The sequence below is a fragment of the Aquila chrysaetos genome, chromosome 24 (genome assembly GCF_900496995.4).
Source record: "Aquila chrysaetos chrysaetos chromosome 24, bAquChr1.4, whole genome shotgun sequence".
Taxonomy (NCBI): Eukaryota; Metazoa; Chordata; class Aves; order Accipitriformes; family Accipitridae; genus Aquila; species Aquila chrysaetos.
Window position 1 is genome coordinate 9,645,658 of NC_044027.1, and position 27,437 is coordinate 9,673,094.

Sequence of the window (27,437 nt, forward strand, 5' to 3'; positions counted from 1 at the left end):
ACCATGGTGGTGAACAGTGACGGGCTGAGGGGACAAAGCCAGCGGAGGAGAGTGGACATTTGCATCAATCCTTCAGGGACATCATGTTCAAAACCTGACGGCCTGACCTTCGTGACCGCGTCCACCCCGCCAGCAGCGGGACCCCGGTGCGCCCACCCATCGTCCCGCCGTCAAGAGAGCACCCAGCTGTGGAAAACAAACCACGCATAAAACCTTTCAGGGGTTCCGTCAAAGGCAGGCTATCGTTTTATGTCAAAACGACTGCTTTTTTTGCAGGTCTGTTTCCTGATGGGAGCCCGGAGGGCGCATCTCCCCGGGCCTCCCCTCGCCCCCGGCCGGTGCGTTCGCCTCAGGTGTGGGCACGAGCCGAGGAGGGCAGGGCCGCGGCGAACGCGGGACGCCGCCGCAGGGGCGGGGGACAACTGCCCTTCCCGGGGGTCGCCGGGCCGAGACGACCCCCCCACCGCCCGCCTCGGCCCCTCAGGCGGGGCCGGCGCCCCCCGCCCGGCCAGCCCGCCATGATGTCAGCCGAGAGGAGGCGGGGGCGGAGGAGGGAGCCGCCGGCCAAATATAGCGGCGCTTCCTGGGCGGCGGGCCGCGCCCGGGCCCTCCCTCCTGCCGCAGTCAATGAGGAGGCAGCGGCCGCGGCGGAGCGCCGCAGAACTAGCGGGGGAAGAGCGGAGGGGGGGGGGGGGGAGCGCGGCGGCGGGGGGGCGCTGAGGGAGCGCGGCAGCGAGGGGCGGCGGCGCGCCCCGGCACCCGGCCCCGCCGCGGCATGGGCAGCCGCGGGGTCGTGCGATGAGCGCTCCCCCGGCGGCTCCCCCCCGCGCGAATATGGGCACAGCCGTGTCCAAAAGGAAGACGCTGAGGAACGAGGCCATGTCGTCGGTGGCGGCCAAAGTGAGGTGGGTGCCGGGGGAGCGGGCCCCGCCGGCGGCGCCTCAGGGAGTCCCCGCGGTGCTGGGGACCCTGCCCGCCCCCGGGCGTGTCGGCGGCTCTGCCCGCGGGGCGCCGAGCTGGGGGGGGGAAGGCCCCGAGCCCCTCGGGACGAGCCAAGGCGGCCGGCTGCGGGCAGGACCCCCGGGCTTGTCACCCAGGGCCGGAGCGGCGGCCGTGCAGGGCCTTCGGGGCAGGGTGCTCTCCCCGCCGGGGCTCGGGAATGGCAGCCTGGGGTAGGAGAGCTTGGAGGGGCCCTGGCACGCACCCACAGGACACCGCTGGTGAGTCCCCCTCGCTGGCTGCTGCGGTGCCCCCCAAAAGCAGCCACCCGCTTGCAGCCGGCTGGTGGCTGAGGTGCACCGTGCTCCCCCCGCACACAGTGGACCCTCAGCCTTTGGAGAGGGGATTTGTCTCCAAAGGTGTCCCCGCTTCTTGCTGCCGGCCCGGCTAATGTCATCCGCAGCTTTTATTTGCTGGGGTGGCAAGGAGCGGTTCAGAAGTGGATTTGTCAGGGCTGGATCTTTCTAATCTTCGAGAACTGGAAGTGCGGGCAGTTTGCTCGCTGGTTTCTTATCAGCTAAAATGCCATCTGTGTGTCTGAGGGCAAAGTCAGCAGCTTTCTTTAAGGGGTATCGCTCCTTTGAACGGAAAACCTACTGCGTGGAAATCTGGACCCACCACATCTGCCCTCTCTGGCAGTGTCCCAAGCCGCTACCTTGACCAGTTAAAAGGTTTGGGTTCCATATTGTGCCTGTTACGTTTTTATATTGCTTGTCCTACAGTGCAGCATTTCACTTGCTGTCTCGTCCCAGTGCTTATTAGTATCAAACATGGGAGATCCTAAAAAATGTATTTGCTGCTTGGTTGTACTTAGGTTTAAAAAGCTATTGCAGATGAGCTTTGCTACAGTGCCCTTTGCCCAGAGAGATGGGAACAACCCTTCTCCCACGCTGCAGTGCAAGTGTCACGGCAATCATCCGGTGACTATTTGGGGGCATTGGCGCAGCTTTTTAGGGGCTCTTACAGCACGGTTGTGTAGAGGGGTAGGTCTGTCAGTATCTCTGCCACATCTAGACTAGCTCTTTGCTGCTGAAAAAAATGGGAAGAAATAAACTTTTCAGCTGCATTATATAATGCTTCCTTTGTGTTAGACAAAATTGCATTAGAATAACCTGGAGTCATGTGTAGGACTCGATCCGTGCTGCTGAGAGATCTCAGTCACCTCTCTGTGACTGTAACTCAGCATTACGGCATCTCTGCTGTGCTGGGAGGAAAGGTAGTCTTACGGTTTGAAGTGAAGAGATCCAAAGATGTCTATATATTGCTGTCTGTTTACGCTGTAAAGAAATTCATCCTTCAAAGTCTGGAGTGCCTCTGGAGAAAGCTGTCCGGGCAGAGCCTGGAACTTTTCCCCGCATTATGATGCTCCATAACCAGTAACGAAAACATGAGCGCTTTCGATGGTGTTCAAAGATCTGGAAGTGGGATTCTTTTTGGCAGATGTCAGCCAGGTGGTTATACAGAAATGACACAAAATGCACCATAACTGTTGTAATGGGGTTCTGGGAGTAGGATTAGACAGCCAGTCACACAAACAACATATTCAGTAGTTGGTAAGATTTCAAATGGTAGTGTGGGTGTTTGGGAGCGACTAATGTGTTTTGAATGCAATGGCTTGTTAGCCCTAAACCAGGATGGGCAGATGCTGCTCAAGTAGTATCAACTGTGTAGAGTCTGAGACGTGCCTCTGGGGTTCTGTTTTACTACATACCTGCTGTAACTACTGACAAGCTGCCGCTACTGTTAGGCGGGAGCTCTGAGGTGTCCCTTGGCAGTGTGAATTGTGGTGGTTTGACCAGAAAAGTTAGCTGAGTGGACTTGGGCTGGGGAACATAAAGTCCTTGAAGAGTGTCTGGTCACATAGACCATGGCACAGGACAGGTGCTCTTACGTGTCTTGCTGTTCATGCCCTGTGCTAGAAATGCCTAATTGAAAAAGTCTTTGGGGAGGGCAGAGAACTTGTTGAGGAACTCCCTGCATTGCCTCTTTGCATGGAGAAGGTGCTGGTGGGGACAAGCCTCCATCCTGCCAATCCAAGCTCATCTCAGTCCCTGCCTTGTGTAGTCTCTGCCACCCTTAGAATTTCTACAGCGGTGATGACCCACCTGCTGAAAGGTGTGCTCAGAGCACATCACACACAGCTCCTCTGCTCTGCCCTGGGTCATCCTCCATGTGTCCCACATGTCCTTATCTTCCTTATCTACAGTGAGGATGCTGCAGGACAGTAGATAAGGCTACAGAGATAGACTATTTTGACCTTCCCAAGACAGATGGGGACGTGGATCACCTGTGTGGGTAGCACTGCTGCAATGATCAGGTCCCCTGTGGTTTCGTGTAGGCAGCTGTGGGATCCTGTTCTCATGCTGCAGGAGGAGATGCCCTGGGATTGTTTCTCTGCACCTCTTGAGCTCTGCCCTGTTCGTATTTCTCCTGACTTTTCTTTTTGAGAGAAAAATTACCTCCTCAAATTCGCTGCAAGTCCAAGTGGCCACTGATGTATATTTATTATGTGTGGCTGGAGTATGTGTGTGTGCATTTGACTGTCTTACTGAGCAGGGAGCATCATTTGCTTGCTGTTGTGAGTAATGTGATCTAAGCAGAAGGTGCAAGCTCCCTAGATCCTTAAATTAAAATCTCTGCAGAGCGACTCAGGGGAGTCTCCTGTCCCAGGAGAATTAATTAAGCTCCATGCAGTTTGTTGTGTGCTAGGTCTTTTAAATAGCTTCTTACAAAATAATGGCATAGTTGGTCTGTGCTAACATTGTTGAGAGCATCCACAGTGCTGCCAACTTTGGTCTCTGTAGTCTTGTCTTCTCCTGAGAGAGTTGCAGTGAACTGTACACTGATTCTGCGTACGGCGCCTGGGAAGTGACTGTGGCTCGGTGCTGTTGCTTTGATCAAATCTGAAATGCTTGTATGCGAGAACTTGCTGTCATACTGTGTTTCCTTCCTGTGTGCGCTTTTTTGCCTTGCAGCTCCTGGGGCACAAGCGCTGAAGGCAGGGATGACGCAGTTGTCCTTGAGTCATGACCTTGGTGCTGCCCCTCTGCTGACAGCTCCCAGGCTGCTGCGGTTTGGGCTTGTGCAGGTTCTTTTCAGGGTCCTGGCCTGTATGGTGTCTGACACACGCTCCTTGGCTTCCTTAGTATACTTTCAAGGGCACAGATGAACCAAAGCCTTTAGAAATGGGCTCTCTTTGTCCTTGCTGCCTTGACACCTACAGAACAATACTGGCACCCCAAATGTGGCAATAAAGTAAGTCTTTTCCTGCAGCTCTGCTTTGTATTACTCTGGCATACAGCTTTTCTTTGGGAGCGTGTGATAGTGTGAGCAAACAGACATGAGACTTTTGTTGGGTGTTCCAGAACCATCTCTCCTTACTATAGTTAGCGCAAGAAATATTTGAGTCTAGAGTGTGGTTCATCTTGCTTAATTTCAGGACTTTGGCATCTAGTCCAAAATACCCCACAGAGAGAGAAGAATTTGGTCTCACTCCCTCTCTACTGACTAGAGAGGGCTAGAGAGTGGGCTTAAACGAGGCCACAAAGCGTTAATTGCTGCGAAAGGGTAAATGTTGCACTGACAAAATGCTGAGGTACTTGAATGCATTCCTTATCCCAGGTTTATTACTGCATGAGCAATTTTTGGCTTAGATTAGGGTTCTTCATGGAGTCTAGATTCCTTTTTTCTGCTTGTGAATTTTCCTGTGAGTGGTATGAACTCTGTCATGCTTTGATTACCTTGTTCTTTTATCTTCTTCCTGCTCTGTCCTCTCTCCTCCTGTCCAAGTTTTGTGACTATAAATTCCTACAAGACTGGGGGGGTCTTTGATTTTAAGACCCATTGCTGACATCCGATTTCCCTTTCTTGAGAGTGAGAATTTAGAACTTTAAGATGTAAAAATTGAAATTTTCCAGCTACCATCTCCCTATATAGATATTTCAGAAAACTAATTTTTGTCAGGGTATTGTTACTATTAGGTTTCAACAACGTAGGTGTCAACAGTCTTTAATGACTGAGCTGTTAACTACGGATATGCTGGAGGTGTTCCCCTCTCTGCTTAGTGACAAGAGTAGGATTGCTGCTGTAGGAGGACCTAGGTCCTGATGATGCAGGAGGTCTCTTCTCCTGTTTTCCTGAGATGCAGCACTGTCATGTGCTGTCACAACAGATTCCTGCTGCAACTCCTCTGGGCAGTACTTCTGAAGGAACACAAGAAGGTGGTGGGTGTTCTTTATTTTTCCATGTAACACTCCTGAATAGTCCAGGTTTTGCTTAGCTTGTTGCTATGCTTTAAATGGAGTTATCTCAGGTCTTTCGTGTATCTCTGAGTGTTTCAATACACATTTCTTCACTCAGTTCAGTGTCAGTTTGGTGGATTGCATAAATTTATGTGCATCAATTTCTCATAGCTGCTAGTGTATATCAAGGCCCATTTTATCCTGTTGATGTGATTATTTCAGAGACATGAAGGCTATTCTGTGCTCATCGTGTTGTAATTGAGATCTTTGTTATTTGGTGACTTTCCTCCTTGTAGCAAATGTATGTCTAGACCGTCTATGCTTCTTCGCAAAATCTCAGTTTCTCTTCCAGACCCGAGTCCAGCTTTGACATCTAATGCATGGTGAGTACTGAAAAATGCCCTCAGAAGGGTGGCTGCCTTTGCTGCCTGTGTTATGCTACCCCATCTCACCCTCTGCACTCTTGAAGTCATTCTGATGGAGAAGCTGCCAGAGAAGATGGTGGTGTTTTCTCTGAGGCAATGGCAGTCTTGTCTTTACTGGTTAGACTCAGTAGTGCAGCATACCAAGGCTATGGTCCCTGGTTGATGTCCTTTTGTTAAATGAAGCTGTGCTGACTGTGTAACTTGCAGGTCTGATCTGCCACTAAAATGAAAACCTCTCTCTAGATGAGTCAGGGCTAAACTTGTCATGTCATTAGCTGATTACCTGTCAGTACTACCTGTTCATTTGTACACAGCTTTTGCGGTGTCATACACTCAGGGTTATAGCTCATCGGCCTGTGTATCTGTAAGGCACCTTGTACTTCATCTCATTTATGTGAAACAAGTTTTCTTTTTTATCTCTTGCTAGTTGTTAAATTATCCTGAGGTGTCTCTGCTCTGAGCCCAGTTGAAGGGTTTTCTGTCCAATGCCATCAGGCAGCTTGATGGGACTTGAACTACATTGGCTGTGATAGTGGAGGCAAAACTGAGCTGAGAGAAAAGTACGATTGTGTGACTTGTATTAATACAGTGCGTTGATAAAAGAAATAGAAAAGAATGGGATGAATAAAGCAGCTACCATGTTTGAATTTTGCTCTGACTTTATTTTGATCAAGTCAGCAGGTAGCCAGGAAGAGGGGGTAAATGGCACGTTAACGATACAGGCAGATGCTGGTAAACTGGGGTGACTGTGAGCACAGTGAGGGCAGAGAAGGAACATAAAAGGCTTGGCAAGGGGAGACTAGGCATAAGGAACTAGCGTGGCCAGCAGAGTCCCCTTGGCAAAGGGCACATGCAGACATCTGTGGGAGATCAGCTGAGGCACCGCCAAGGAGAAGCTGATGGCACTTGGGAAGCAGGAATGTAGAAGGGAACCACTGAGATAATAGGCAAAAAAATTAGTCTGAAGTTTGCAGTGTAATTGGCTGGAAAACCCCCGTTGCACATTGTGCTGTGCAGGCGTCATTGCCTTATTAGCTGTCGCTAGATAACTGTGATCAAGCAGCCACATTCATTTGCTCTTAGGTTGGCCTGCAGCATCTGAGAGCAGTGAAAGTGGAACGGTAGTGACAGAACTGCAGGTTCAGCCTGGGCTGGGCAGCAAAGTTTTTGAGTAGCTCTATGCTCCTCGACTGTGCTTCTGACCTGCAAGGAGAGGTCTGGGTATCGCCTGTTCTCTGGGAGCTCCGGCACTTAGGATTTTACCCTCCTACCTCATTTGCTTGGGGAAACAGGAGAGTGAGGCTAGAGACGCTGCAGCACCTTTAAACTCAGGCTTTTATTCTGAGTGACAGTATTTTCTCCACGGAACAAGGTGGGATGGAGGGTGGCAGTGCTTCTCTCTAGCTCTATGTTAGCCACTTGCAGTGTGGGACTTAGGAAGTGCTTGGTACTGATTTTTTGAGCCTGTGGTTTGCAAACTAAGGGTGAAGCATTGGTTCAGATTTTAAGGCAGACAGATCAGCTTCGGGCATTGGCAGAGATATGAATGGAGAGAATGATAGATGCACTAACATGCTCTTGAAGCTTTTAAACTAGTTACAGACTAAATTTTGTCATCATATTTAAGCATTTTTTGTGTAAATCACCATGTTGTCTCACTGATAAGTTACCTGAGAACTTGCTGCTTGTTATTTTTTTCTACATGGAATGACTGCTGATGCACAAGAGAAGCTTCAGAGTCTTTGCCAAGGGTCTAAGTGCCCTGTTTGTGAACGGTGTTGATGATGATGCCTTGCAAGGACAGGCGTTTTCATGGGAAGCCTTGAAGTCCCAGAATTCTTGGTAGAAGAGATCTTGGAAGTCTTAAACCCAGCCAAATGCTCAAAGCAGGGCTGTCGCCAGTGCTACGTGAGATTGGCCATGGCTTTGGCTGAGCCTTAACCACCTCTAAGATGGAGTGCAGGAGTAGCTCAGGAGTGCTCTTGCGGCTGCATAGCCTGATGTTAGAATCATAGAGTCATTTAGGTTGGAAGAGACCCTTATGGTCATCGAGTCCAACTATAAACCTAATACTGCCAAGTCTACCACTAAACCATGTCCCTAAGTGCCGCATTTACATGTCTTTTAAATACCTCCAGGGATGGTGACTCAACCACTTCCCTGAAGTTGTCACAGTCCAGCTCCCAACTTTACATTTGTGTGTTGCCCCAGGACCAAGTCCTGCTTTTTTGCTCAGACAGAAAGGTAGTGGGTGCAAGGAACATTTATGAGGTGCTTGCCCTCCTGTATGGATGAACCATGATGGCCATCCCTTTGTTCCTTGTAGTGGGGATTGCATGCTAATTGTACATATGACAGAGCCTCTGCCTGACCATCCCTGGGGGTGCTTAGGCATTGAGGAAGACAGTTTTGGCAATTGCCACCCCAGGCTAGTGTCTAAAGGTACAGTCTGGTACTAGACAGGCAAGAATCTGGAAACGGAAAAAACCTCAGCACTGTATGTTAGCCTGTAATGATGCAGAAGGTTAAACCTTGGTTCTTGCACAGCTCCAGCTGCGCTGCTCCAAAGCATTTTGCATTTGGCTGTGCTGAAATTTAGTCCCAGGGAGATTAAATTACTCTTTCTTCATCATTCATATCGATCCCCTCTTGCTGGCTGTGGATGACAAATGGACTTCTCACTCCTTCCAGCTCTAGTGGCTCTGGGAGGTACATTGTAGCTTTGCTAATCTTTTCCCCTTTGGGAGGAGGTGTGTAAAAGCAGTGGGGGAAAATCCTGGCTACACGAGTTGTGATGTGCTGCTGCATGGGGTAGCAAAGCAGAAGGTTGTTTTGGAGGTCAAAGCCATTTTCCACTTGGGTTTTTGATGGCTGTTATGAGTGTAGCCTTCTGTGGCAGCTTGAGCTGGAGAGGGATGTTCTGAGGTTGAGCACCTCTGAAGGAGGACAGTGGACATGATGCCTTGGTATGGAGAGTCTTCCCTGTTGCAGCAAGTCTTTGTGTCCTCCCCCAAGACACGCTGGTGTGCTTGCAGGCTGAGAGTGCTTGGGTGCTGGATTTTGTTGGCTTGGCTTGCCAAGGAGGTGGGTGGCTGTTTTGTCTCACTGTTTGCCAGCCTCCGCCCTGGACTGTCCGTTGGCAAATATCAGCCTGATTGTGATGCTGCAGACCTGGAAAAGATTGTTCTACAAACCTGGGGAAGATGGATGGCAGGGGAAAAACTGGTATTAGCTCTCTCGAGTCACAGGTCTGTTGGGTACAGGAGAACAAGCGCAGCAGAAGGATGTTACAAATGTCCTGGCAATAGGAGACTGGAGACTGTATTTACTATATACCAGGGAATGCATGCCTTGACCAAGGATTCCTTTCCTGTGTGGGTTGCAAGCAGAAAGCTTTTCCCTGGTTGGAATATTCATAGGTTTGCTCTCTTATGTAGGCCTTGATGTGTGATAAGGGTTGAGCTCACCCTGCCTGGTTGATTCTTAATGTATTTCAGTAAAATCTCAGTCATCCCTGGGACCTGAATCCATCAGAGAACCAGGAACCGCTTTTGTGGGGTGTCATGGGGGTCTCAAATAAGGTTGTCCAGTAATCCAAATACTGATACAGCTGGTGCTTGAGAACTTAGGGTTTAGGTAGGTAAAATGGGTATTAGCATTAACGTCTAAGCTGTGGTTGCTCACAGATAGGAGTATTTAGAACCAGAGTAGAAGGCTGCAGTGATGGTTGGGACTGGGTTGGAGATACCTTCTTCCCTGGGCTGCCAGAAGGGGTTTAACTTAGGGTGGTTAGAGACAGTGGTCCAGTTCCTATGTGCATCACAGAAACAAGGCCAAGTTTAATGCAGGTGCATTTCAATTTTTTTTCATTTTAACAGAGAAGCTAAAGACTAAGACAGTCCTGGGCTTGTAGTCCAACTCTGTTTTCCCCTTTGGCCAGGGGAAAACTGAGGTGTGTTAACCAGGAAGAGCCCACTGCTATTGCAGCATGTTTAAATTGGTGTCACCTGAAGTTGAGGGAAAGGCAGCTGGAGGAAAACAGCAGTATATTGATATTGAACTGTACCTTCTTTCCTTGGCCTTTAACCATTGCCCATCTCTTTCTTTCTCTCCTTTGCTGCCTTCTGTGATGCTTGGATATGCAGAGCGGCAAGGGCTTTTGGAGAATATCTTTCACAAAACCATCCTGAAGGCAGAAACGGCTCAGGTAAGAGAATTGACATGCCTTGTTTATATCCATATGTGCATGCACCTATTTATTAATAGGCCTTAAAAAGAAAGTGTATTTATCATAAAGGGTTAGTGTGAGATCTCTGCAGCAGAGAGGCAGGAGGAGTCACCCTCTAGGTCTGTGAAGCCCTTGAGGAGAAAAGGCAGTTTGGTGACTCGAGGGTTGGGTGGGCTGTGGGAACAAGTTCAGTTTAGTGGACAAGTGCCCTGTCATAAATTCACCCCTAGAGCTGATGTCCCTGGAAGATGTTTCAACTGGGAAGTGAAAGACTGCACTGCACAAGGCTTCTGCACTGGTTTGTCACTCCTAGGTCTTGCTTTCATTGGGGAATAAAAAGAGGCGAATTATAGTGTGTTAACTGACGTGCTTAGTCTACATACAGCAATCTGTCTTTGCTGGCAAAGGTAACATCTGGATTTATTCCCACGGTTTGCTTCAACAGGGGTTAAAATGACATTTGCCTTGTCTAGTTGAGGACACCAGCATGTGCTAGCTAGTAGAACGTAATATAGAGTGATGTTATCATTTTATGTAAATTGTGAGTGTGTGTGTTTAAACCTCTACAGGCAGGGAATGCCTCTTGCTAAAAGAGCAAGCCCAGTCACACTAGTCTTTGACAGCCAGCTGAATGAGTCCCTGCCTTTTTTTCTTGGATCTGTTCTAATGACCTTCAAGTTGTCCTTGGCTGAATTGTGCTAACTTTGTGAATGGGAGGGCTTTAAAACAATGTACTGCAGTTTTCTTGGATTTTTTTTTTTCAGGCATGAGAAACTCCAGTGACACATTACTTACAATACTTGGTGGTAGGAAGGGAAGGGTAGAAAAAGGCTGGGGTTTAATGCAGCTGAGATGAAGCATCTGTGAGGCAGAGGGAAGGAAAGGGTTGGACAGACAGTGCAGAGACAGGCCGGGCAGGTCTGAGGAGGCTTCCTAGAATGGCAAAAGCATCCTTTATCATGGCCATTTTTGCAGCTGCTTCTGTCAGCTGGAGTCTTTGCTGGTCCTTTTCTCCAGTCCCCCACCCCAGTTTCCAACAGGGAGAAGTGGGAGAAGTGTTGTCTCCTGCTCACTTTGTAGTGCCCTCATAGTACCTGTGGGGTCTCATTCAGGCCAGATAGAGAATGTCTGATGGTAATGAGAATCTCTGATGGTAATGAGGGGAAATGGCAGATCTGTTCACGTGTCTGAGACCTGGGGAACCCTGGTCAAAGCCAAGGAGTAGGAGCCTCTATGAGGCGCACTTAAAAAGCTGTTGTTTTACTCAGCCTTATGGGTGTTCCTAGTTGCTTGTTCCGCTCTGACTGTAGATGAGAATGTGGAAAGGGAGCTGATGTGACTCCTGGATAATGCCCTGCTGTCGGGCTCCCCAGACCAGCACTTAAACCCTCTCTGTGCTTGTGACATATCTGTAAGCTCCCCAGGGAAACCTTCTCATACCCGTTGTCCCCTTGGTGTATCAGGCTTGAGATTGTATTTGAATCCAAGTGAATTTCATTGGCACAGATAAGAATCAAGCAGCGAGAGGTGCACAATCCTTATGGGATTCTTAAGTATTGACTTGGAAATAATGAAAGATCCCTAGAAATGACACTAAATGTTTATAGAAGAGGAAAAAAAAAATTCATCATTTTTTAAGTCATCTTTTGAAATTCTGCAGTGTATAATTTAACACAGTACGTAACATTTCTTTATAAATAACCATGGTAGGAAGGTTGCTGTCCTACAAAAATGTTGAGAGTACAAAATTTGGCTCCCTTTTGTTTGTCCCAGTAGTCCAATAACAGAGAAGTCAAGTCTTTCCTTCCTGCAGAAATTCTGTATATCTCAGTATTGCTTCTGCAAGTTTCTGAATGCTTCACCTTTGGCTCAGCAGAGCACTTAAGCTGTATGGTTAGCTTTCATTCAGTGACTCCAGCAAAACAAAGAATGGGCCTCTTCTACACAAGTTGAAGATGTAGCATATATAGAAGTACCTGAATCTGCTCTGACTCATCAGCTTGGCTGAAAAGAGCAAGGAGAGGCAGTGTTATGGCCAGTGTTATGGTACAAGCCCACCAGCATCCTGTAGTTAAATTCCAACTTGCATGTGTTGGTGGCCAAGGTCCAGAAAGCTCAGCACACTGAAGAATTGAGTCCTCAGTGCATATATGTCTCTGTTCGTAGCACTCTGGGCTTTCATGTGAGTGTCTTTACGTGGTGGGATAGGCCTGCTTTCCACTGTAATAACACTAACTGTATATGTGGATGCTCCCTGCACTGCCACCAGACTGCAGCTGGAATTAAGACTCTAGCCTAAATGTGAATGGAAGGAGGCAGGCCTTGACTTCAGTAGTTTATAGTCCAGAAAAAAAAGGTTTAAGAAAGGTTTAAAGTCATTAATGAATGCAGTGAGGGAAAAGGGTAGTTGTCTTTGAAGAGCAGGAAGGTGGCAGAGCCATCAGTAGGACAGTGGAGGCCTAAATGGAGGAGGGAAGGGGAGGATCCTCCTCTTCTGCATATCCAGGAGCTAGAACCCTCCTCTCTCCCTGCAGAGGACAATCCTCATGCAGAAAATGAGGTGGGTGTGAATCTTTGGGATGCCAGTTCTTTTGCTGCTTTACCTGCTAATTCAACTCCTCGGCAGAAGGGTGGAGCTCTGTAACTCCCCAGGCAGACACAGGACACCCACCATCTGGATGGAGATGCCAAGTGTGCAGAGACTGCCCCAACTTACTCAATTTCTGCTGCACTTGTTCTCTGAGGATTGTTTGACTTTTGATTTTGGTTTGACTTTTTTTATCTTTAAGAGTCCCTCGACTCCAAGGAAAGGAGGTGGTATGATGGCTTTTGCATCCCACCTCTTATTTCACATTCCACAACTGATCAAAGAGCTTATTCTTTGGTGGTAACTTTCACACACCAGAATCTATTTCTGGTGGCTCCTCTGGAGAGCTTGTGTGTATGTGTGTGGCAGAATGGCTTTAAGAAATTGGGGAGTGGTAATGCAGAACTATGGAGGGATTGTATATCATCAGGATGGGCCAGCTGCCATGTCCGAGCATTTTAATGAGGGGTGAGTTATTTGCAAGGCTTTGTTTACCTTCTGTTTTCAATAAAATTGCAGTCTATCCATGCTCTGCTTCCTTCACTAGGGCAGCGGGTATGGAATTGAACATCAGCAGGAGGTAAAGAGGATTGCAGAGTACTGCAGGGTGTATACATAGCAAGAAGAAGGTGAGGTGAGGTGAGGGACGGTATTTGTTATTGGTTACACCTTTGATTCTTCCTGATGCGAGGCCTGAGAATTTCATGGCTCAGAAATACTGTGTGGCTATTTCTATGCAACTCTTTGAGGTCTTATTCTGGATGAGGTTTTTCCAGGTACCTCCAGTACTTGGGAGGTACTCTCCTCTATTGCTTGTCTCAGAGTGCTCTGGCCATGTCCTGTGAGGTTACAGCAGGGATGATGGCAATACAGATTTTTCTTCTCTTTGTTTCCCTTTTGGAACAGGGAAGCTGCCTGGTGACGGGGTATAAGTTGTTGGCAGGAGATGAAGGGATTGTCCCCTTGGAATCACTCAGATATTTTTTTTTTTTCTCCTGATCTAGAAGATATTCTGAGGAATTAGAAAAAGGGAGGGTTGGGCTCTGCTGCAGCTGGTAGGACGTGGATCTGTGAAGGGAGCTGGTGCTGAGGTGGTAATATGTCTCCTGCTCTCTTCCTGCCTCTGTTCATTGCTGGCATATTCATGCAGGCTGAAGGTCTGGGAAGGTTCCCAAGAAGAGCACTCTCCCAGGTTCAGCATTCATTCTGACTACAAGGCTGTTGCCAGAGTCCTTGCTGACGCTCGTAGCTTTCTGGTACCTTCCAAAGACTTTCTATCTTGTCTGTGGCATGCTTTTAGTGTAGGAGTGGGTGTCACTTGGGACAGATCTAGAAGAAAGATAGGGAAAAGGATTGAAATGTTGTGAAAGGGAAGTGTAAAAAGGCTGCAGAGAGCAAAATGCAGAAGAAATAATCACTCAGAGTCCCACCAGTGCTTGTGGAATAAAGAGTTTTGGACATTCCCAGAGGCCCCTTCTCCCAGCTTAGATGTCAGAGGCCCCACACTGAGATACTGCTTTAGATTTCTTTATCTCCATGTACTGGAACTATGAGAGGAAAAAGATACCGAGGGCATGGGGCAGTGAAATTAAAAATGACAGCAAGTGGAGCGTTTGAGAAACTTCCTCTTCTCTCGGGGAGCAGTGGTGCACCCTGGTGAGATGGGATTCAAACACAAGGATCCTTTGCTGAGGAAAGGAAGGGGGTTATGCTGGGTTTTTTCCTGATACTTCTTTATCAGGCAGTTTCTGTTTTGCTCAGTTGGGTTATTTGGAGGGCAGCTACTGCTGCCGCTGGAGCTCTGTAGGATGCAGCACTGGTCTGCCTGCTGCAGGCTGGCTGCTCTGGGCAAGCTGCACATGAAAGGCTCTGGGAGCAAGAGGGAGGGAAAGATCCCAGCAAGTATAAGGTGTGCTTGGTGCTGCAGAGTTGGTGGGCCTTGGGCCAGAACTGCCTAGCTGGTCTTGACCCAAATTTGCTGTGGTTATTGCAGTAACAGCATGGCTACTCTGACTGGTTTGCATCAGTACAGACTAAAGGGGATAGTTACCTGAAAGTGGAAGAAGCTTCTTTTTAAGCTCAAAAGAAGTCGTCTTCGCTTCTTTCCTTTGTTTTTGCAAGATGTTTCAGCCGTCAGCGAAAACACTGAGTGCATAAGGACAAGAGGGCACCTGTGAGCTTCCCCAAGCCAAATAGCAATGGGTAGTGGTGGCAGGAGCAAAACATGTTTGCTGAGGCTGCTGTGCCACATGCAGAGACTGTACTGAAGCAACCGCTTGTCTTTGCACCCTGGGCTTCTGCCGCTTCAGAAGAGGGGGGATGTGTGTGGAGGGCAGCAGCCATGCAACAGAGGAGATTCCTGACACTGCCAGGAACTGACATGGGGCTTGAGAAACTCCAGCCTGACTGAGACTTTGCAGGTGCTTCAGTCCAAGCAAGTGACCCATGAACTGTGTTTTTTATGAAGCCATTAAGTAAGGCTGCAGCTATACAGTGCTTTAAGAGGGACCTTCAATTTGCTGGTGTTCAGACTATGGAGCTGCCAGTGGAGCCTGATTCAGGGTAAGCACCGAGTCAGCCTTTTTCTCTAGACGATGTTTCTCTGTCTCCAGGATGGACCCCAGCAGCGCATCTGGTGTGGGAGTGGGGGGTGTACTGCCACACTGGCCCAGCTCTCTCAGTGTATCCTGTGCTGACGTGGTGTGGCTGGCCTTGAGCAGTGGAGGTGGACTTTCTAGAAAGAGCCCATGCTCCAGAAGGGTTTGTAGGCAGCTTGAGTTCAGGGCAGAGCAGGGATGTGAAATCTCATCTCTGAGGGTTTCAGGCTGCTTCCACATTCGGCCAGCACAGGTATGGTGTGGGTGTATCATAAAACTTGAGGTGGAATATGATGTTTGCTTATAAAGTGAATAAAAACGTAGGTCACGGTGTTACCATGGAAATGCTAAGGCCGGTGGTGGAGCTGCCACTTGCTCCTTTGGGTCTTGTCTCACAATAACAATTTCATCTTTTCACATTAATGTTACAGGCCAGACTAAAAGGTTACTCATCTATGAGGCACAATGTCAACAGCATCTTCAGTTTGTTTGTTTCCTAGGCCCATTTCAGCGCAGACGACTAATTGGAACCATTTTGTCATAGTTAAGCGACCTTCTGTTTTCTCAGAGCAGGTCCCTTACTGAAGCAGCCCTTGTCTTTTCTCTGTGGCTTTGCAGAGAAGTGTCTGACGTTCCATCCTTGGGAGCGGTAGGGTCAGGCGCCCGATAATGTCACAGCAGGGCTCACTTGGTCAGGCTTCGGGTAATCCCATAGCGAACATTGTGCATGTCGTTCGCTCACTTGACTCTGAAGCTACTGCACAGCTGAAATGCCACTGTGACCTTTTTTTAATTGTTGTATCCCTGTTTTTATATCCCTGCCTCATGCTTCAATATTTTGAACAAATGTCCTGTTTTTTACTATGCCTATTTCTTGACTATGTTTCAACCCTGCAGACCAGCGAGGTCAGCTGCCAGCCTGTCTCTGAAGGCAGGAGCCCTGTGCTGGTGGGGTCACGTTGCAGTACATTAGCATTGGGAAGGACAGAGCTGACATGGTAGGGAGCTTTGCATTGTGGCTCCGATGCGTGCTCAGAGAGGGAGCAGAGGAGAACAGGACCTGACAGCCTCTTAGCACACCTGAGGGGCAGTGGCAGGCATACGGGAGGTCTCAGAATTGAAATTGCAAGAGAAACTGCTCAGCTGTGCTGTTTGAAAAGATGTTACTGTTTTTGCAGTGCCCTGGGCTCTAGCCAGTACACCCGTCTGCTCTCCTCATTGAGGATATCACCTGGACTCCTACTGGTGTAAAATAAAAAAAGCATTAACTTAATTTCTACTGCTACGAACAATGCTGCAAGTCCATATACTGTAAACCTAAAATCTTCCCATTCATCTTCAGTGGCCAAGACAGTTCTTTCTTTTAAAGTTGGTACTGTAAACATCAGGTCCAGAGAGGTCCAGCTGAAGTGGAGCAGGGAAGAGAGAATTCTTTTTCTGAAATTTATTTTTTTGAGAGGACAGATGTTTTTTTAATAGGGTTTATCTGGATTCCCCTTTGCCACTTTGCTTCTAATGCTGGAGCTGAGGTTTTAAATCTAAGGTGCTTTAATCATCAGTTTGGCTGCTAAATACAGTAATAAATTTGGCACTTTTTTTTTAAGCTTCTGTCTATGCCTTGTGGCTATATTCTGCCTTGATTTATAAACTTCTCATCCCATGGGGTTACAAGGCAGTCTGCATCAGATACGAGTTTGGCTCAATGAGTCCCTCCACTATTGTGAATGGGCATCAGTCAGCTGAGGCTTATCCCAGCATGTTGCCTCCTCTCGAGAAACTGTTGTGGCAGTGAAAGAAAATGTGGAAGTCCTTTCACGGTTAGTTACCTGGGTCAAAGGAGGTGCTCAAGTTAGAGTTACTGAATGAGAAAGGATGTATTGTAAGTATCTAATAGTAATAAGTGCCTGATTATCAGGAACTACATGTACCAAGATTGTGGATTCTTTCTTTCCCAAGATACCGCATATTAACCAGTACAGATTACTATTGCTGTTGGTGGTCATGTCTGTGGTGATATGCATGCCCTAATGACTGTGTTGGGCAGTGCTGCATGGAAGGTGAAGAAAGAAATATCAGAGGAGCAAGTGAAGCCAAAGAGACATGTTCAAGTAAATAACAAGGGGGATGAGAAGTGGATTGGCCCTCAGGACTAGACTGTCAAGCCCCCAGGTTCTGGACAGGTTGTTAGACTTAGCCCAGGTAGACAGGGAAGTGATGAAAATTGGATGTTTCTGTTACCAATAGACACATGATCTACAGATCAAGTACATTGGTCCTCTTCCCTTCATCTTGCCGCTAAGTATCTCAGGCACCATAAATCCATGTAGAGCACAAACCTAAAGAAATCTGTTTGAGGAACCTGATTTGTCTGCTCCAAGGTGGCTTTGCGGCTGTGTGAGACAAAGGTGTTGCTGGTGAAAGCAAGTGGGAGAGCAGAGTTATTACCAGGTCAGCTTCATTGGAGTGGCTGGAGAGGAGGACACTGTGCCAGGCTTCCCAAGTCATGCTGTCCTGGGCTGGCGTGGCAGTTTGATGGAGCAGCTGGTTGTGGGAGAGATGGCAAGAGCAATGTGAAAATGAATAGAAATGGAGCAGCAGTAACCAGGCAGAGGGTGTTAACAGAAGTCTGCTTCAGCTGACTCTTAGAAGGCAATTCCAGTTATTGCTGAAGTCCCCTGTTACTGTTTCTCGGTTCTCTTCACTGAATGTCCCTGTGGCTCAGACTTAATTCAGCATTGATTTCTGGACCAGCTTGACTTCTTTCCTAGCAGAAGCAAACTATTAACTTAAAATGCCACAGTGGAAGCAGGTGCAGTGCTTTGGCACCTGAATCTAGTTCACTGCAAGCACAGACAAGGGAACTGGTCACTGGTAGCGTCTCAGGGCTGCTGGTGTATGTGAATGCAGATGTGTGTGAATGCTAGGGCAGACTTGTTCCCTGAAACGGTGCAGGATTGTTTTTGGAGCCAATAATTCATTATGATGGATGTCTGAATCTCTTTTTGTTCCATAGTATCTTTTTTCTGTATTTAAATTCTTTATTAACCAGAAGTCTTGAATAAAGCTTCACATTCACTTTGCATATGAAGTTGCTTCTCGACTGTGTAGTTACTGACAGTGATAAATTGAATGAAAAGAAAAATTATCCAATTGTTTGACAAAGAGAAAGCATATTGGTGTGGTGGCAGGCCTTTGTAGTGTAGACCATGAAAACTTCTAGGTAAGTACAAGTGAAAACACCTTGAGTAAGGGAAAAGTAAGGTAGGAAGAAAGGATTATCCTTGCATTTTGCATGCTATATCAGACAGGTAGTTTATGTCAAATATATCCAGGCAAGAATTGTAACCCTGCCATGATTTCAGTAAAAAATTGACTATTACTTGAAACTAGTGAGGTCCCACTTACATGTCTGTAAATTTTATGGGGCTGAATAGACCTCAGTGCTTATAAAACAGAGACCGGAATTGGTCTCTCTGCACTTGTGTTTATCAGCATTTTCAGACATACTATACTTTGGGCATTTCATTTTTCCATTTACCCACAGATACCAGAGTTCAGAAATTCTCAGATCTTTGAATTGTGGCATTGTTAGCGTGTGAGTAAAGGTGCACAATCCTGTGCGTTTGCTCTAATGAGGCTATACGTCTTCCATAGAAGTGTTCATTTCAGGAGGAACAGGGGCAGCCATCAGCCACTATTTTGTGGTGTCTTAAGAAATATGTAGTGTCATTGTGCCCACACAGCTTAGTAAGTTTGACAAGTTGAGACAAGTGCTTGAAACTGGCCTTTGTTTTTAATTTAAAAAATGGTGTGCTTGGCACTATTAGCCAGCACAGATCTTGGCAGGTCTTGAAGAGTCATTTGGTGGTGTTTTCCCAAGACATGCCCACTCTAGAGCACAGTTAGTCTTGGAACTGGAGAGAGTCTGAGTTGCTGGAAAGCAAATGTGGTGGCCTGCTGCCTCCTGAGGGGCGACAAGTGGTTGGAGAGACTTTGGAGCCTGTGAACACTTTCTGCACTGGGTGGTCCATGACACTGTATCCTGCAGCTGGTAGGACTTGGGGGACAAGCTGTTGAATGACAGCTGGCAGAGCAGCTTCTTCCACTTGAATTGCTTGTAATTGTTCTGGTGATGGCCGGTGTTGTCCATCAGGCTTTCCTCCTGGAAGAGGTGCACATGTCCACGCTGTCTCTGTGCAGGAGACCGTGGGTGAACTAGACCACTGCCTGCCTTTCATATTTTACCTGGACAGTATCAGTGAGGTGCATGACTCCTCACTACACCTAGGCACATGTTTTGGACTTCACATGAAGTCTGGAAAGACAGCATCAGCTGTAGATTCAAGAGGCATAGCTCTTTCTTTAGGACTCCTACAGGCAGCTCCTCCTGGTCAGCTCAAGGAGTCACACAGCTGCCAGCTACAGTATCCAGAGATTGCGAGGCCTCACTAGGAGACAAACGAAATGAACCTGACTTGTGTCACCCTAAATGGTCCTGACAGTCAATTCTTGAGCAGAGTGGCCAGAGATGTATTTATCTCCTAGTGGTGCTGGAGGAAGCTGTATCTCAAGCAGAAAAATGAGATAAGGGTGACACGCTATATCAGTACCCATTCAATTCAGTTCAGTCTCAGAGCAGGGGGAGAGGCCCTGGGCAACATAAGCACAGTCCAGGGTGGGCTTTGGATTCAAAAGGTGCAAGTGTACGTCCTCAGCTTGGGAGGGCTCTTTTCAGAGTGACACAAGAGCACTTCATAGGAAGCAGAATGTGGCAGCAGTAGAAGGTCCATGTTGCACACATACAACATCAGACTTGTCCTGAGATAGGTCTCTTCCTCCTTCATCCCTTCATGGACAGCTACAAGGTAGCCAAGCCTCACATTCTTGCCAAATTCTTCCAGTTCATGACTCAGTAGCTACAGGAAAGATGTTTGTTAAATATCTAATGAAGTAAAGGCTTGGGTTTGCTTTCTGCCTCTGTTTAGAAGGCTGCTGTCTGTGCTGGACACTAATGATTTTATTTTTTCTGGGGTAGTAGTCACATGAATAATGCATTCCCTGCTGAGCCTTTTTAACAGTCCCCTAGCTGCTTCCCATCTGAAGGGAAGTGTAAGAGGTAATTAACAGCCGCTTGAAAAAAGGATTAGCAGGTGGGTGGGAGCTACTGTTGGGTTCATGCATGGAATTGCCATGGAAATGCTGAGATTTCCTGGCACTTCATCCAGTGTGTGGGCTCCAAAGATAGTTGCACTCATGGGCCTCTCTCCTTTCGATCTTCCTTCCCTACAAAGGGAGCGGCTGTATTTTCCTTCAGGACAGCTTCCGCAGGCTGTGCTGTCGCCATCTGCACACATGATGAGGCCTGCTAACCAGGGGTGCCGCAGAGAGCGGGACACTGTGTTGCAGCTGTCGGCTGAAGTCTTTTTTGTCTTTCTTTCATGTCAAACAAATTGGCAGAAAATCGGGGGGGGGGGGGGGGGGAACGGACCAAACCCTGGTGGTTTGCCCCTTTCCTTTAGTTCTAAAAAAATAATAACTTGGTGCACAAAACACTCAGAGTTTGTCACTTCTTAGAGAAGTTGGTGCTGGTCCTTGTTCTGCAAACTTTCACCAGCTCGGTAGCCCTTGTGTGGCTAAACCTGCTGAAGCAGACAGGACTGCGCAGCTGAACAGGGGCTGTTTTGTACATAAGCATTTTCAGGCTGTGCAATGAGACCTGCATTTGCTTCTAGCCTTGTTTGATGGCCACGCACGCTTAAAATATTTGGTGTATTTGGGAGAAATGTCTCTGATTTCGGTACCAGCTCTGGAGATTTAGAAGGCTATGGGCACGTGCTGATCTGAAAAGATTCCTGGGGGAACCTACCATATCTCTCTCCCCCTTCCCCTTTCTGCAACAGTAACAAAGAGCCTCCTGAATTTGTCAGTGTTTGGGGTGCTTTGGTTTTAAGGAAAGTGTGCCATTTGTTTCAGATCACCTGTTAGCAGACTCCTACATCGGACAGGAGGACTCCCCTGAGATGCAGCAGGCAGCACAGAACAAGCGCAGGCTCTCCGTCATCTCAGACGGCAAGTTTGAGAGGAGCTTCTCTGAGGAGCAGGCAGAGAAGATGCCAAGCGAGGGACCGAAGCCACGAGTCTACACGATCTCCGGCGAGAGGCCGATGCTGTCGGACCATGAGAATGAAAGTATGGAACTGGTGGTGATGAAGGGGGCTGCCCAAGAGGAATGCCACCATGGCCACCAAGTGCACAGTGCTGGCGGCTCTCATGGTGTTAGCAGGCATTGCAAGGGCTGGCCAGGCAGCCGGCAGGGCTCCAAGGAGTGCCCAAACTGCACCCGGCTGGCTGCCCCTTCCCAGCATTCCTTTGACCTGGAGCAGCAGCAATCCAGTGAGACTGGGTGGCACAGAAAAAGGCTGGAGAGGATGTATAGTGTTGATCGAGTGTCTGGTAAGTAAGGGTGAATGCTGGGTGCTGGGAGGACACAAAGGGACTCATCGAGACAGAGGTGAAAGGTGACACCCGTCTCATCCCAGCATGGAGATTTTGTTGCCATGTGCCTCAAGTTGGGCCCTGTAGTGTTTCCCCTGCGGCACCTTACTGGTACCTTGCACCAGCATTTGTGGAAAGGAATTGTCAAAGGAGGAGTTTGAAATAAGCTAAGGTCAGTTTGAGGCCAGCTCATCCAAGCTCCATTGTGTCTCCTTCTAGCTTGTAAGCAGCAGATGACCTGGATGGTTTTCATGACAGCTTCATGTAGCTTAGTGAGGGTGATCTCTGTGGGCTCCCTTTCTGTTGAAGGAAGAGCAAGAGAGGAGGGACTGTGTCAAAGCACCTACATTTATACTCGTCTAGGAGGCAGTTCAGAGGAGGACCCTCTCTCCTATGCCTCATTCTGGGGCTGAATGTGCCAGGGTGCTTAGCAGGAGCCTCAGCTCAGCTCAGGTATGGTCTTCTGTACTTCGGTGTGTCCCCAAAATGCTCATCTGCATGGCTGGAAGCAGTTTAGCAGGGTCCCTCTAGTAGTGCCACCTCATGGGCTTTCAATAAATACTAGCAAATAATACAATATTGGACTTTCTTCCCCATTCACTATCCATTTGTTCACTGTTCTCGGGGAACAGGGCTTGTAATTTATTCAGCTGCATGAAAAAAATCCCTGACTGTCTTTAAAAACTTAACCATTAATCAAATATATGTCACAATCTATGTGCTTTGAATTATAAGCTAGGAGGCAGTCGATCTTTGCCTGTCAGCTCTGTATGTGGCTGGCAAAGAGTCTGACCTAATTTGTCTGATTTTTTTTATTTGTAAACACACATCAAGGCTTTTAGAGTGGAGTGTCCAGCCAAGAAAGGTCAAGGTTTTCTCCTTGGAAAGAGATTAAGGACTGTGGAGATCAAAGTGTACATCTTTCCTAGGTTCATAGTTTCCTAGTAAATATCATAGTGATATTTACTGCAGGTAAAATCACTGAAAGTTTGGGTTCTGGACCATATTTTCATACCTAGATGCTTGAAATTATATGACTAAATTAATACATGGCCTAATACTGAATAATAATAATAATAAAAAAAGAACTGATTATCAAACGTGCAGAACACCTACAGTCCCACTAACTCCTGTGTGTAGTTTTTAAGCATTGTTCCTCTGTTTGTTCCCTGTGATTTTGGGGCTTCACTACATGTGCAAGTTTAGACTTTATTATTTTTATTGCCTAAGTGCAAGAAAAGGAGTGAGAAGAGTTTTCCTGTATGGAAACCTTTTATGGTTTTATGATCACATGTTTTAGCTGTTAAAAGATGGCTGTGCATATGACAGCACAGCCAGAAAGCTTGTGTGAGGATAGAAAGAGAAAGCCATTTCAGGAAAGGAGATCACAACCCCAGGGGCTTGGTCTTCTGGAGATCAGGGTGCCGAGTTGAATCGGTTGCAGCCTCATGATGCGTACTGAATTAAGAAAGTGAAGATTTCCTGTTCTAGTGCTGATGGATTTATGTTGAAAACTTTCCTGAGCAAATCAAAATTGTACTATGCACTGTGGGACTGAAGCAGGTTACTTGATACAGAACCAAAGGAAAGCTCCAGATCACTAATGGAAGAGTTTAACTCCTCATAGCTGGAGCTAAACGCCTCTGCTGGAAAACATGTCCTAGCAAATGCTATAGAGGGATGCCATGTTCCGTTTCTGGGCCTTGGAATTTATAATATGTGTTTTCAACTAGGCAGCATTTTTGTTAGGGCCAGTTATCAGTGTGAAATGGAGATTTGCCTTTCTGAAAATATATCGGGATAGTTACTTAAGTGGGAACAAAGCGGACAGCGCTGAACCTGCAGATGCCTCCATGAGTATTTCATGTTTCATACGAGCAGGCAGCAGCTACCCTCAGTGCTTGCCTCAAGCTTCTGAGTGCTTGCACGTGTGGCTGCACAGGCAGCGCTGTGCCTCTAAGACCAAATCCCATCATAGCACTGGCATCATGGAATGAAAGTTTTCTCAACTTGGTCTCGTTTGCGCTCTCTATCCAAGCATTGTTACTCAGAGAAAAAACGAGAATTGAATGGCACAATTGTCACAGGTTGCAAGAGGTATTTCTTGGAATGTCCTTCATGCATGGCTAGCAGAGAAAACGGAGCAGAGATGAATGGAGACAGGAGAGAGACTAATTTCCCCAGAGGTTCACTTTACAGTGCTGCTTTCTCTGGATTTACATGACACATTATTGCTGCAAACCAACACTCATGGCAGTTAGGCCAGATTGGCATAGTTTAATATGGATTTTTATGCTGAGTTTATGATGCCTAACACCATTCCAGAGAAGCACAAGCTGTTTTTTCCTGTGCTGCTCCCAGCATCTGATACAAACGCATCCACTCATGGGCAGAGGTGCTGAGATTTTCATGCAGCCTGGCAAGAGGCTGGAGATGCTAAATGTGGTGGTGGTGTTCCTTCAGTCTTACCCAGGCCCATGGTTCCTTGACTATTTCATCACAGTTGATGGTACCAAGAAAGGAGAACAAGGTGCTCTGCCTGGCCAAAAAGGAGCAAGCTACCTGCTCCTGGAAACAAAACAGCCATACTTATAATCCGAATTTTAATTAGCTGGATAGCTCTGGGTCTGAGCTGTGCTCCCTAGTCCCTAGCTGTGTGCTTCTCTGCTACTCTTCTACCTCTGGCTGGTAAAGAGGCCCCTCTGAAGGGTCACAAATCCTTTATTCTCCATTGAGTGCTATGGGTAGGGGAGTGATATCTCTCCTGTGTTGACTCCTGTCTATCAGAAAAGGAGGGGAGGCTTCCAGCTATTGTCCAGGCAAAACCTCATAAGGGTATTAGCTGTTGTTCATAAGCTCTGCTTTGAATCGAAGCTAGTGGCTTAAAAGCTGTAAAATATATCAAGAGATTGTCAGTCTTTTGAGATGCATAGTCCCTGACAAGTCTGTACAGAATTGTTGTCTAAAAAGGAATTTGTACGACTTCTCCTCCTTTACCACATTTGTGGGTTTGAGACTTCAAACAAGTAATTCATTTACAGTTTGAGCTGTTTTGCATTTCTTCTCTATCTGTTTTTTGGAGGAAAGCAGACATAGGAACTTCATAATAAGTATTTAGCGTACTAGAATGCAGTTTCCATTTAACATATGTATTTCCTTAGGGTGCCTTTATAGAAGGCTTGACCTAAACTGTTAGCTGAGAAGGAGTGTCTGTTACAACTTTCTATATGATTTCTTGGAAGCTTCACTTCAAAGGAAGCCTGCCCAGTTGTATTTAGCATTTTCTGCATCTGTAAGTGCAGCCACTTCATGTCCTTTCAGGAAACACCAGGATCAGTCTGTAGTAGATAATGATCTGTACAGAACATTTGGTAAGATATCTGGTCTGTAGTAATTATGTCTGGTCTGCAGTACGCATGCAGGGTTTGATTGGGTTTTGGCCAATGAAAGTGAATAAAAAAATACTCTTGACAATGCCAGAATATTAATGTCTAAGATACCATAGTTGCTAATGATCTTAAAACTGAATGAGTAAAGCAAGACACATGATCAGCAACATGTGGCAAGTCATTAAGCAAGGAAGCCACAAACTGGAAGTGAAGCAAGGTGAAAAATCAGGTAGCCCCAAATCACAGGGATCCAATCCACTCAGATCTTGCACGTCTTGTGTCCGTGGATGTTAATACACCTCTGATTCCCTGCCTGACCAAATTCAGCCTGAGAGTTCTCAGTAGGAGCTGCTACTTGGTCAGATTCCTCCTTCTGGTCACCACCATCCCACACACATAATTAGTGACTTATTTTGCTGCCTGCTTTTTGTCTTAGTGGTCATTACGTGAAGATGATGCAGTGTCTTAATGCAACGGAATTAGGAAATAATCCACGTTGGTTCAGGCAGGGCAGTTTACAAATGTAGGGGACCAAATAAGCACAGTCTTAATATGCAGATTGTATAGCTGATGTGCAGTTTGACTTCTAAAACCAGAAAAACTGATGAAGGCCAGGTCATCAGGAGCAGCTGTGTGAGGGGTTTAGTGAAACTTCAATGGTGGAAAAAGAGAGTATTTCTCAGGCTTACAGTTCTGAAGAGAGGAAGGTGAATGCTTTTTGTCTTCCACAGGAGTCTGTGTCAGAAAGAACTGGATGAATGGGACATTTCAAATCAATGGTACTAAGGAAAAGGCAGAGGCTGGAAAATGCTTTTAAAGAAAAATGTTTCTTTCCCCAGTTTTTTTTCTTGTTTGAATGTCTCTTCTGTAATTCCTGGATTATTCTAATCTTCTACACTTAGGATAGGGCTTTCATTTTTCATTTAGTAGCCTGATAGACAGGCTTAGCGTAAATTTACAAAACACTCAGTGGTAGTATAAGGAGGATGAGACTCTCCTGTTTAGTGCAGGGCAGGATGCTGAAGAAAAGTACTGAAAGAGCTTGGAAAGTCTTGCTGTCTGAACGATGTCTCTGCCCACTGGATTCTCAGGTTTTGCTCTCTCTTCCAGATGATGTCCCCATACGAACCTGGTTCCCAAAAGAGAACCTCTTCAGTTTTCAAACTGCTACTACAACTATGCAAGCGTAAGTGAAACTGCTGCCGTAGCTTTTGTTGTGCATCTTAAAGTTTGCGGCCCACTCAAGCTATATCTGAGAGCCTGGAGCAATTGAGTTGTATGTTTGGCACCGCAGTCTGGGGCTGAGAGAGAGAGAGAACCTTGTCTCGTATTAATAACTCTTTTGCACTTATGAGTTCAGTTTCCTACTACTCCCACTTGTTTGCTTTTACCTTCTTTTACTCCTTGGGCTACCCAGCTCTTCTCTGCTTCCCTTATTTTCTCTGTGACACTGTGCCCTGTCCCTGGCTGCCTCTGCAGAGCGAGGATCCTGTGGGACCACCAGCTGAGACCCTTCACCACTTGCTTCTGCTGCAGCCACGGCCCTGAGGGACTGTTATTCTAGGCTTGCCCTGCATCCATCACTCCAGAGGAGTGCGTCTCTATAGGATGAGATGTAGCCCTACAGCTTCTGTGCTGGTCTGGTCATTTGAAGAAGGTGTCAGTAAAATCTCTGCAAAGTGTGAACAGATCTGAGTTAGGAACAGTCTTTCCCTCCACACAGGTTTTGGTGCCTCTGGTTGCTGTATGTTGGGAGGAGGCAGTTCTCAAAGGACTGAAGAGAATAAGGGAAGCCTCATTTTCAGATTATACCCAGCTTGTCAGGAAATGCTGTATTCCTGGTCAAGTATTTCCTACCTGTCTGGAAAGCCAAAGCAAGCAATGAGGGAAATGAGACACTGTTCCACCTTCTAAGGCCCTTCTCCAGCCTTGTCACCTTTTTCCTGTGTCCTTCTTCCAAAGTCTGTGTCACTCTCAGCTCTACTGCTCTCTTTATTTCTCCTTGTCTAATCTGGTGTCCTTTTTTGTAATCTTTTTCTCTGCTGTTTCTTCTTTCCCTCATACCTTTCCCTTCCCAAATCCTGAAAAGGGGCTGACTGTTGATCTTGGCATAACCCAGACTGGATCAGACCTGTAGGGACTGATGCAGGGAGGGCTGGATCCAGTGTTGGGGAGAGGGTTTGCTGCTGAGATGTTGGAAAGGATCTGCATCCCCCAGAAAAAAAAGCTTATCTTCATGCCCTTCCCCTCCAGCTCAGCTGGAGGTGTGACCCACCCTCCTGGCATAGGGAACAGCACCGGGGAGGCATTTGCCTGGTGCCAGTCTGCGGAATCTGATGCGTGGTGGTGGGGTGCTAATCCCACCCTGACAGTGGAAGTGAGGAGCCTCCATGGGCTTCTGCTCTCTCTGTGTTGTCCTAGTGCTGCTTCTCTTACTTGACTCCCTATGTCCCCCTGCCTCCTTTTCAGGGATTGT

The 27,437-nt window shown here is 47.2% G+C and overlaps 1 protein-coding gene across 8 annotated transcripts in view; it reads left to right on the plus strand.

Moving 5' to 3' along the window:
* Positions 1–591: 591 nt before the first annotated feature.
* NSMF (NMDA receptor synaptonuclear signaling and neuronal migration factor) overlaps positions 592–27,437 on the plus strand; it is a 53,442-nt gene continuing 26,596 nt past the window's right edge. For 2 of the 8 annotated variants that reach the window (XM_030000077.2, XM_030000078.2), the window contains exons 1-4: positions 602–905; positions 9,811–9,872; positions 21,051–21,530; positions 26,072–26,147. In XM_030000077.2, coding sequence (XP_029855937.1) covers positions 799–905; positions 9,811–9,872; positions 21,051–21,530; positions 26,072–26,147 — 725 coding nt within the window. In that variant the 5' untranslated portion in view covers positions 602–798. Of the gene's footprint in view, positions 906–9,810; positions 9,873–14,610; positions 15,043–21,050; positions 21,531–26,071; positions 26,148–27,437 lie in introns of those variants that run through there. The other 6 variants (XM_030000074.2, XM_030000075.2, XM_030000073.2 and 3 more) reach the window with 5 other exon arrangements.